The sequence below is a fragment of the Cyprinodon tularosa genome, unplaced genomic scaffold (assembly GCF_016077235.1).
Source record: "Cyprinodon tularosa strain WSP-4 unplaced genomic scaffold, ASM1607723v1 ctg26, whole genome shotgun sequence".
In the NCBI taxonomy this organism is placed as follows: domain Eukaryota; kingdom Metazoa; phylum Chordata; class Actinopteri; order Cyprinodontiformes; family Cyprinodontidae; genus Cyprinodon; species Cyprinodon tularosa.
The window spans coordinates 2,160,474-2,172,511 of record NW_024038961.1 but is presented as its reverse complement, the minus strand read 5'-3'; the positions used below and the strand labels follow the sequence as shown (position 1 = coordinate 2,172,511).

The following is a 12,038-nucleotide window of genomic DNA, read 5'->3' as shown; positions in this document are numbered from 1 at the left end:
AACCAAATCTAGCCATAGGTGCCAAGATCATGAGATGGGTTGGATGAAAACAAATAAAGTATGGTTTCATGGATTTAATCCTGACATGCTGGTCAAGATTAATTGAGACATTGTGGTGAATACAGGGCAATCCTGTATTTGACTGCAGCCATTGTTGCAAACAAGAATGGACAAAAGATACAGTTTATGGGATTTGCAAAGTTTGCTGAGGCCTAAGCCAAAAAAAGATGAAGCAATAATTGCTTCAGCAAAGTATTGACCATAAAGCGCTAAATACAAATGAATGAACAGTATTTGTAAGGTACAGTAGGTGCCATGCCGACTCCTTTTAACATTCTAACTATTCTGTGGTTGTGTACCTTTTGTCTTGATAAAGAGTTACAAGTTCCCTTTGTCATCTTAGAAACTGCAAAATGGAAAAATCTGAATCGATTCAGAACCATTAAAAATCCACGTCTCCCTGCTGATCTGGAAAGGATTTCTATCTGCAGTGGCATACACAGATGTAAAATGTTTGATCCCTGAAGTAGTCACGACAGAGTAATGGTGCACAATGTTTTATGAAATCTTTTTTACAAACAACCCTAAGGACAAGCAGAAAATCGATTGTAGGCTGCTTTTGTTTGGTGATTCCCATTTTCACTCACTTTACACTTTTCTATGTGTTTTTTTTGCTCTGTCATTTTTCATCAAAGTCATTTTCTCCTCGATTTCAGGAAAGCAAACCACCACCATAATATTGGCAAAGTGTAAAATCTCCACTAAAAGTATCCTTGTTGTTTTTAAGTCAACATAGAGGAACTTGTTTTAGTAGTATTTATTGTGTGAGTGATAAAATGCTTTTTCTAAGAGCTTTTACAGAGAAACATTAGTGTATTGATTTTATTTTTTATTTTTTTTTTACATCCTGTCATGTTTCTCCTTTTTTCTTTTCGTCACACTCAAGAATTTTATATCATTAAGATCATTGCTATACAAAGTTAACAAATACAGTGGTGTCCAGTGATACTTTTTCTTTCCTGGTGACAAGCTATCCAAATCAACTTACGGTAGAAGAAAAGGCCCTCCTTGTTACTGTAACTCATGAATTACCTGTGATTAGCCCCTTTTTATGGAGGGTTGTCATTATGCGCAAATCCACAGTAAAATCTGAACAAGTGGTGCACATCTCAGGGGAACTTCAATTTTTATTACCCAGCTTGTGTTGTTCAGTTTTATATGAGCAAGGTAAATGTGTTCCAGTTGAATGCTAGTTTAGGTACTGAGCTAGCCCACATTGCAATGAGGTATCACATACTGCAAGTTCTAGCTATTCGATTTTTTAACATATACATCTAAACACTTAGAATACAAAATGGGTTAAATAGAACCTGTCTGACAACGTGAAGTAGGCAAAAGAGCAAAAAAAAAAAAAAAAACTAACACACAATGCACCAATATTGAGAAATATACTATTCAATTCTGTTTATTTCTATAGCTCCAATACCAAACACATGTGATTTCAAGACTCTTTAGTTTATGAGCAGATACAATAGCAATGTTACAGCCATGTTTGAGGCATTGGGACTCTGGCAAACCACAGTGGGATCCAGTGCTGACTATTTTTGTATGTCCACACGATTTTTATCACTGTTCTTCAGTGGCTATAATTAAATATCCTCATATAAATACACATAGCTTTGCTTTATATGGCTGCAGCTTGCAGGTTGAAAAACACTTGCTCCCCCATAAGAAGAGGCTGACATGTACACCTAAAAAAGTTCCTTATATAGCTGTGAAAACAGGAAAAATAATAGACTAGTGTTGCATTGGTTTACATTTTTTTAAGCTTTGAGATAACATGAAAGTGACATGTCAGCATTTAATGTGAGTTGAAGTTTTTTTTTTTTTTTTTTTTTTTTTTTTTTTTTTACACAACATAGCATTTGAAGATGTTTGTAGTCTTTTCAGACAGCCAGTGTTTTTAATTCATCCAGTTCACTCTGAAGTTTCAAGAAAAAAAGTTAAAAAGTCCCCAGACTGCCTGGATTATTTACCAGAAGGTGCACATTCACAGTTGTTTTTATTTTGTAAAGAAATTCAACACCACCGCAGAGTGCAAAGAAAAATATGCTTTTGATTTAGCACACTTAATCGCATTTTTGATGAGACGGTTTTCTTTATATAAAACAGTTATACTTTTGCCTTCAATTTGAAAACATTTATACAATTATTGATCTTACAAGATGGACATACCACTCGTAACCATAGAATTAAAACAGTTGTACTCTAGAAAGAGTGTTTTTTTGTGCACATTTTTTTATACCTGAGACATTTCTGAAAAATCATATTTGTGCACAGCACTGGAGGTGGGTCAGCCTTTCTGGGTTTTCTTCCAATGCTCAAGCAAAATTGTGGTTTTTGGAATGCATTTAGACACTTAGAGCTTATGGTAGGAGAGGTGGGGGACACAAGTATGCTACCCCTGGTTTTAAATACACAGTAGTCCAACAGGCAGGAGGGAGGCTGTATGGGGACTGGGTCCCTTTGGGGTTCTGCCCCTCAAGGGTCGGGCTCCAAGTGCTCTTGTCTGCCCTTCTGTGGTGGGTACGGCCGTCCCTATGTCTGCCCTCCTTGTGTCCCAGTGATCTGGGGTTTCTCTGGATATCTGGGGCCAGGATCACCTCTTTATCAGGAACTGTAGGGTGAGTCTGGGCCTGCCCAAACCTGCTGTTAATCATATTTTCCTTCTCAAGAAACCTTGTAAATCTTTTATATACTAAAATGCCCATGCATACATACCGTGGGAATTTGGTTCCAGGTGTTCACAGATATATACAAATAGTAAATACTAATACTGTCTCTATGTTTTTCGCAACTAAGTTCGTATCTCCTCTGTCTTTCTCACCTCCCTTTCCGTCTCTGTGACCGTTGTGTATGATTTTATGCCCTAAATCATGTTCATCAGCAGAACCTCATAGCAACAGCTATAATGGTCTTCTTGTTGTTCTTGAAAATCTGTTGGGCTATCATCTAGCTCTGGGACTTGATTCCCAGAGATATGTTGGCAAAACAGAACACACACACACAAAAAAAGAAAGTGTACAGCAATAGGTTTGGAAATACAGTATTACTCTGCTCTACTTTGTGCTTTATACAGCATTATACGACTGGCGTGTTATGTGGCATTTCATCAAAAGGATTTTAAACCACAGGAACAATAACACTTAAAGTTTTTTTTTTTTTGCTCTTTATGCAAAAACCTTTTTTAACACCTTGGAACACCCGTCCCAGTTTTATAGTGATAAAGTGATAGGACGTGATAGGACGTTATGTGGCCGCAGAAACATCAGCAGGCGTATGCTTGTTACGAAAATGACAGGGGAAAGAGTAGGTGATTCTTTTGGTTTACCTGTCAGATTGAAATATTTACAGTTGAATTCTGTATGCTCTAAAGTAGTTTCATAAAACTACCAGAAAATATCAGTTATGTTGGTAAAAATGCTTTTCATACCCTGTGGAACAATAAATAATGTAGCATACAGTATAGGGCTCTCTTCAAGCAGTTGTAGCTTTTAGGATTGTACTTTTGAAGAAAGTTTCTGCTTCAGGGACTGCTTCATGACTACACACTGATTCAACAAAGTACTCAACAGATACATCTGAGACTAGCAGGTAATGCGTTTACTGTATTTGATTAATATGGCCAACATTTAAAAGACTAAAACTAGAAATTTCCAAACTGCTATTTGATTTTACCAGAACTGGATTAGGAGCGTCCCTTTAATTGTCTCCTCTTTTTCTTCAATTATTCAAACTGTGTTTAGTTTATCTGTTTTCTCCTCACAGCCACTGTACCTTTAGTTTTTCAAATGCTTTTCTTCTCATCATTACATCATCTGTGTCCATCTCTCCATTGATGCAATGTGCATGCTTGCAGCCTTCGCAAAGTGATCCCGTTAGAGGGCTAATGCTGTGAAAAATGACAGTAAACTGGCACTTTTGCTGCCTCCGCCACCAGTTTGTGGCCGCCTGCCGCCTACAGACCTGTTGCCTGGCAACTCCCCATACAGCATTTCTCCAAAAGGCGAGAACTTCTGTCTGCTGTGCTGCGATACAAGCCCAAGCCTAATAAGCATTATATCTCATTTTGTCTTATCGTCTAGTTGTTAGTGACACAAGTTAGCTGGGAGCTAAAACTATGCAAGGATCACTGATGCAGAATGTGTCTCAATTAGTAGATTCATAGAAATATCTGCAGAGTAAACTTTCCACAGCATTGTTATTAGGAGAAGAGGTTATACAATCAGAATTCTGATTAAAGAACATAATTATGTATTTTACCCTGTATGACAAAGGTAGGTATAACAATCACAATACCTTTACCCAGTAACCTTCACATTTTTGTAAACATTTACTTTGATCATTCCATGGAGAAACCTTGAATACATTAAACCATAATACAATGTAAAGTGGTCAGTATACAGCTTGTGTAAATGTAAATTTAATGTTGCCTTAAAATAACACAAGACACAGCCATTATTTAGACTTAGACAAACTTTATTGTTTATCCTGTTGCATACTATGACAAGTAATGAAAATGTAGTTGAAAAAAATAGCATTACAATATAAAGTGCAGCTTTGATAGGAATGTATCAGTGCAAGGAGGAAAACATTTGAAAATAATAAAGTGTGCAGAAGAATGAATGTTAGTAGTGCAAAAAAATAATGGTGCAAAAACGACCATAAAGTTCAGTTCTGTGCATTCGTGATTCAGAGCTGTTTAGGATTAACAGTTCAACCGTCTGATGGCAACGGGGAAAGAGCTGTTCCAGAACCTGCTGGAACTGCAGCGGATGCTGCGGAGCCTCTTCCAAGCAGGTTCTGGAAAAAGCTCTTTCCCCATTGCCATTTTCTAAATCACTGGCAATAAAAGTGTGTTACTCTGATTTTACAGTTAATGATTGTTTCTAGCATAAAAAAAAATGGTAAAAAAAAACTTTCTTGATAATAAAGTTTTCTTATCACTTTAAAACAGTTTTTTTTTTCACATAAGACCAGACGTTTGGCGGAATTCTTTTTATATTTCCAATCATCAGATAAATAACTGATTATGACAATGCAACAAGTACAGTAAAAGCTTAAAACTTTCGAAAAGAAGTGAACAGTCAAATGGACCCAGTATTCAGGCGAGTCCAACAGGGGGAAGTTTCAAGACATTTATTGACGAAATATAAGAGATCACTTACCTGGTGTAACAGTTCAATCCATCCCCTCCGAGGAAGGCAGGATCCAGCCAATGGACTGCCAAAGCGATTCGGTGTTGAGCCGCCCAGAGTTTCCCCGATGCAGCAACCTCTGTGAACAGGCAGGAAACTGATCCATGTCAGGAAAGACAGATCAGACAGGACAGTTCAGGGATCCAGGAGTCTGTAGCCCTGGAATTACGGGAATTGAAACTGGCCTTCCCCGGTCTCCAAACCAAAACCAGAGGGCTCCACGGAGAAGGACCAGAACCCCAGCTCCATGCCGAGCCAAATCCCTGAGGGCTCAGGCAGAGAAAAGACGGGACACGATCAGAAGACTAAATGACACAGAGAAAACCCTGACAACTAACACGAAAAACTAAGAATAATGATCTGGCCCCGATAGCTGGGCTAAACCCTATATATAGCAGAGGGTGCAGGTAAAGTAGATGAATGACAATTCAGGTGAATGAATGTCACGTGAATGAAGTGAGTTATCAGATCAGCTACCTGGGCTGCAATCATGACATAAACATTATTTGCTTTTCTTTTAAGCTCAACCTCTTCAAACTGAATGTCTTGCTGCAACAAAGAAGAAGTTACACAAAACAATGCAATGAAAACATCATCCTTCAGACTTTAGCTTCAGTCTCAGCGCTATACCAACTGATTGTCCTTTGTAAGGAAATAAAAAAACCTTCTTACATGTGCATTATCTTCTGCCCCACTTATCAATGTCTCCAGCAACAGGATGACATTTACCCATTTTTATCCTAAACCTCACCTAAAGCTAAGGAGAACTCTAAACTCCATTCAGAGCGTATTTACAGATGCCAGTGACACAAACCATGCAAGGTTGCTGGGGAATTCTCAGAGGGGGTTACAAGAGTGCTTTGACAGAGCCTGTGATCTAACTGCCAGTGATTCAATCCTCCGTCTTTAATGTGTTCCTGTTTTGAGACATCAGGGCTTCTTTAGAGGCTGGAAAAGATTATAGAGTGAGTTGGATTTTAGTAATTAAAATCAGATGACATGACTTTCATATGATATCGTGATTGAAAAACACATTTTTTGATATAGTATTGTCTTATAGAAAACTGCTGAAGTGACTGTACCAAAATTACAGAGCGGTTTACATCCATAAATATGTGTGTAACTTTTTTGTACTTTTGGTTTGTACAATAAAATATTTAAAAATCTAAGATAATACATAAACATAAATAAACAATAAATCAAATTGTAAAGAAGAATATTTTCAATCATGGCAGGTTCGTGCTATGATTATTACCTTAAAAATGATTCAAATCTGAAAAGTAAATAAACGACATAAAAGTTGCCTAAACAATTATAATAAATACCATAAACTAGGGCTGCTCAGTGCCGCAGTGGGTAGCACTGCTGCCTTGCAAGAAGGTTGCATGTTCGATTCCCACCCCAGGGTTTTTCTGCATGGAGTTTGCATGTTCTCCCTAAGCATACGTGGGTTTTCTCAGGGTACTCCGGCTTCCTCCCACAATCCAAAAACGTGACTGTTAGGTTAATTGGCTTCTCTGAATTCTCCTTAGGTGTGAGTGTGTGTGTGTGTGTGAATGGTTGTTTGTCCTGTTTGTCTCTGTGTTGCCCTGCGATGGACTGGCGACCTGTCCAGGGTGTACCCCGCCTCTAGTCCAGTCTCTATTTCTGAACATCTAGAGCAACAACAAAAAAAAAATAAATATATATATATATATATATATATATTAGTGCTGTCAATCGATTAAATTTTTTTAATCGCGATTAATCGCATCAATGCCTGAGTTAACTCGCGATTAATCGCATTTTAATCGCACATTTTTTTCCTGATTAAAAATCATTTAAATACTCTCGATGACATACAAAAAAATACATACAGGCTAGGTTTGTGCCAATGTTCTTTTTTTAAAATGAAAACAGGTCACAGATACTGATTTATGCCAAAAATAACAAATATGTAGCCAAAAAAAAGGCCCTGAAAACAGGCTGATGTAAAAGACAGTCTTTACAGTTAATACAGTCTTTTGAACAAAGACAAGCATTTTACCCTACTGCTATAAAATTTAGTAGAGTTAACATTAGATGTTAATTAACCAAGGTAATAATGAACAATTTTCAATCAATACATCAAAATCAATAGACCAACATCACTAGATGGAGGTAGTCTATGCTCTAGAAAGTTACTTTTCAGCCTCTTAACAAAAATGAGAACACACACACACCCACTCACCCACACACACACACACACACACACACACACACAATACCGACCTGTGGCGTACACAGACAGCAAGAGTGCCGTAGCAGATTCCATTTCACCTCAGTAATCTGTTTTCTCAGCGTATTTCAGGTTGCTACTAGTTACCAGACACTCAACTTGTTTGTTGGTGGTGGGGCTTAAAGAAAAGGCACTAGCGTCACCCAGTGTATGAGCGTCTTTTTCCTTGGAGGAGCTCCGCTCTCGAAGCCTATGAGAAATGCATAGACTGGGGGAAAATAGCCCCGCCTTCCCGCAGGCTGCAGCGGGATGTACTTGGAAAATTGTACCATAAAACCACATAGCGTTAATCTCACGTTAAAAAAATTTGCGCCGTTAAAATGGCCTCGCGTTAACACGATAATAACGCGATAATTTTGACAGCACTAATATATATATATATATATATATATATATATATATATATATATATATATATATATATATATATATATATATATATATATGTATATATATATATATATATATCTTCTTTAAGATCAAAAAAGACATTTTTCAAAATGTGATAGACAAGTTGGGCTAATACCATTTAGAGTATTAAATATCCGCAAAAGTACCTTCAAATCCATTCTAAACTGGACAGGTAGCATAACAGAAACTTTTAAATCAATGTGCTGGCAGTTCGCTTTCTGTTCTACATGTATTTTAGCTTTCTTGCTGCTAAGTTCTGAAGTAGCTGTAATAGAGTAAAGCTCTTTTCTGAAAGATTATTGCAAATCATTGCAATAATCAGTTCTACAAATTACATTATCATGAACTTCATTCTCTGTGTTGCATTGTGAGAGAAATGGTCAGACTTTTTTCCACAGATGTTAAGATAATTTCTTTTGTAATCATTTTCATTTGGTTTGGGAAGTATGCAATTAAATCACATATGATACAGTTGTTTTATTACCACCTTTTCAAGTTGGGCTTTAAGTTTCTCTGTCTGTACTAATATCTTAATCTTTAGTTTTGACCCATTTGAGTTAAATATAATTCACTGCCATATAGGGATGGGAATCGAAAACCGGTTCCTGTTAAGAACCGGTTCCGTATTTTCCGATTCCATGGCATCGTTTGGCAGCTCACTGAACGATTCTTTTTTCGATTCCCGCAGCACCAGAGCCTAGAGCGCCGGCTCTGGGGAGCACGACTTACGTCACGTTTTTTACGTAAGTTTTACGTAAGTTACGCAAGTTACGCAAGTTGGAAGAACTATTCGAGGAGGAAGACAACGAGCTGCGGTCACTTTGTGAATCAAAGCCCCGTCTTTCCTTAGCCCAGAGGGTAGATCAGGAAATCCAGCTCTATAAAAGCTTGCCCTCCATCCCCTGCAGGGATAGCGCCACACTGTGGTGGTGGAACAAGCAAGATACGCTGCCCTTGCTATCTGACTGGCTGAAAACTACCTCTGTGTGCAGGCTTCCTCCACCCCATCTGAGAGGGTGTTCTCCAAGGCTGGAGACACCATAAGCCCTGAAAGATCCTGTATCCTTCTAGAAAAAGAAGATATGCTCATCTTTCTGCAAAATAACTGTTAATTTTCCCTACTACTCTTTTATAATTAGTATTTTTTGTTATTTAAAATAGGTTATTATCCCATCATTTGTTATTAGACATTGTTGGTTATTAAGTTTGTTCTTGTATATTTATTTTTCATTTAAACACAGATGTTACTCCAGTTTCACATTTCCTGTGGACATCTTGATCTTGTTGAGTTTGTAAGATTGTGCAATAGTTAAGTAAACAAAGTTGATGCTGATAATCAAACTGTTTGTTCTCCTTTTTCCCCCAAATTGGAATCGAAAAAAGAATCGATAAAGAATCGAATCATTTCATAGAATCGAAAAGGGAATCGGAATCGTGAAAATCTTTTCAATTCCCAACCCTACTGCCATATCTGACTTACTGTATTAAAAGTGGATGTAAAGTAAAAATGTGGATCAACGGGTTATGGGTCAGCAGGAGACATGTCAATGTTTTGTGTCATCAGCATTATTTGGTATATGAATACCATCTCCTAATAATACCACCAATAAGCAAAATACTGTTTGCATGGAGGAGACTAAACATTTTGCTATATTTTTCCCTTTTATTGTTCATTTTCTGTAAACAAAATGTAAGCACTATTAGTACTATTAGATGTACTATTGATATCCATTTACTTGTATATATTTAGCCACTGTCTGCTGAGATGGCGTCCTGTGTCTTCTTTGCAAATCCACTTGAATTTTTATATTTTGTTATAATAAAGCCCAAAACTTTTTACAATTTGCAAGAAAATATGCTGAAGGAGATCATGTTTTAAGAGGATATTATAAAAAACCCTTTTTTAGCTTCTGTCTCACACATCCGTTCAGCTTTACTATTATCATTAGAAATCTAGTGCAAACCAGTTTCGTTGCATTTATTGTTTCAAAAATGAGTATATGAGCTGTTTTAAAAGGCATTTAAGATGAAAACGACTGACTAAGTACTTCCTGTTTGTTTCTTTAAAGTTTTTACTTAGTCATCTGGCAAATTTTTTTCTACACAACAAGGCACGTCTGTGTGTGCTTTACTCATTTTTTTTCCTTTCCTCTTGTGTCGCCGACAGGCGGACCCACAAGGCCGGGACATTGCCATCCGTCCCTTCTTGGAGCACTGTGAGAACACCCACATGACCATTTGGCTTGGCATCGTCTATGCCTACAAGGGACTGCTAATGGTGAGAGAACACAAAATCTGACAGCATAATCACAGTCTGGACACATATACATACCCGCTTCCTCACTGTGTTTTGTGAATTTACCAGTGCCTTTTTTTTTTTTTTGTGAAAACTATTTAAATTTGATACACTTGTGTGAAGAATGTAGTTAAAAAAGCAATGATAATGTTCATCGATAAATAGTTCCTGTAAAATATCTAACAGCAGAAATACAGATTCAAGAAGAAGGATGATTGTTAAACATAAACTATTCACTGACAGAATGTTGCTACTGCATTTTTTTATCATTATTATCTAATGATGGGAATTGTTCTATAATCATAACAATACTTGCTATTTTCTTCCTTTTATCTAACCAATTACCTTGATTTGCATGTCAGCTATAAATTTATTATATTAACATAAAGCCTAAATCTCAAACTCACAACTCTGTTACCTAAAATGTAGCAGGTCAGAAGGCTTAAAGACAGACAGAGAGAGAGATAGATAAAGAAGATAGAAGAAATAGATCTTATTACCGTAATTTTATACAAATTACGGATTATTCAACTATAGAACTCCTTTTTTCTTTTAAAAAAAACACGGAGCTGGTGCAGACATTCTTTCCTATGTGTAAATGGGGATCCGGTCCTTGCAGGTGTGTTCATCAGCAGCCCTGAATATTAGCTTTAATTATTAACAACAACAAGGTAGACATAGCTATGGGTTCCTACTTTTTTCTGCTTAAATATCCGATTTAGTCTGGCTTATAATACTGTTTTATTATTAGCTACTTTAGCCTCCAATGCTTTTGTAACTAAATGGAGCTGAGATATATCTTTAATCTAGAAAATGACAAGTTTTAGCAGCATATTTAGACTAAAATGTCATCCAGATCTATCTCTGCTAATCTTCTCCTGCACTCCAAAACTCCTCAGCAGCCAAAGCATCTAAGATTCTTTTTCATATGCTGCCTCATCAGAGTAAAGCTTACTGCAGCTTCACCAACCTGCTCTACCTTCTACTCAAATTGTTTCCCTTCCTCCTTAATCCTCCCGTTTACCACTAGTGTCCAGGCTCCAGGGAAAGGACATCTCCATTCTCATAAATCTGCCCATTCTATCATCATCAGCAATGTTACATATGAAAACGCCTTATGCTGGGTTAGTAACATCAAAAATATTTATAATGATTTATGTCAGTACTCTAATCATCTCTCCAGGTTAAAATGGATGTTGTTTGCTTAAGTTTTGGGAAGGTTTTCTTTATCAGTGCTGCAGATAGAGGCACTTTACAAATGTATTTTTTAAATTGTTCTGAATATCAATGTCAAAGCGTTAGCAAAGCGTACAGGCTTTGTCTGGGAAATTCTTTTTTTCTGTCTGCCTCATAGGAAAAGTACCTGACAAAACAACACTTTGTTTTGCTTATCAGCTAAAGAGGCTCGTTTATTCTTTCATTTTTTTATTTTATTTTATTTTTCTTTATGTACTCTCTGTGGTAGCACAGTTACAATCTTCCAGCAGCAGCTTATTATTTTAGACAGTTGAGTGGCTGGGGTGTAGGAAGGGGTTGAGTATCTATTGCAGCACTGCTTTTAGAAGAAGTGCAACAATATGGCCAAATGAAAATGTGTCCGTTAGTTCTAACTTCTCATACAAAACTTTATCTTGATTTATGTTCTAATATTGATTAAATCAAAATATTGTTTTTGGAAACTCCAATTACTACTCACGTCTGACTATAAAAGTTTTCAAATTTACATCTCATATTTCAGTTGATTCTTAAAACTAATAAAATGAAAATCAGACAGGAAGCCTTGTCCACAAACAAAAGAACAATGTGTTTTCTACTC

At 36.8% G+C, this 12,038-nt stretch overlaps 1 protein-coding gene across 1 annotated transcript in view; it reads left to right on the top strand.

The window, feature by feature from the left end:
* Window positions 1–12,038, top strand: part of gabbr2 (gamma-aminobutyric acid (GABA) B receptor, 2) — a 271,798-nt gene that overhangs the window by 244,413 nt on the left and 15,347 nt on the right. Inside the window, exon 14 of the mRNA XM_038288754.1 lies at window positions 10,094–10,204. Within this exon, the coding sequence (XP_038144682.1) occupies window positions 10,094–10,204 (111 nt within the window). The remainder of the gene's footprint in view (window positions 1–10,093; window positions 10,205–12,038) is intronic.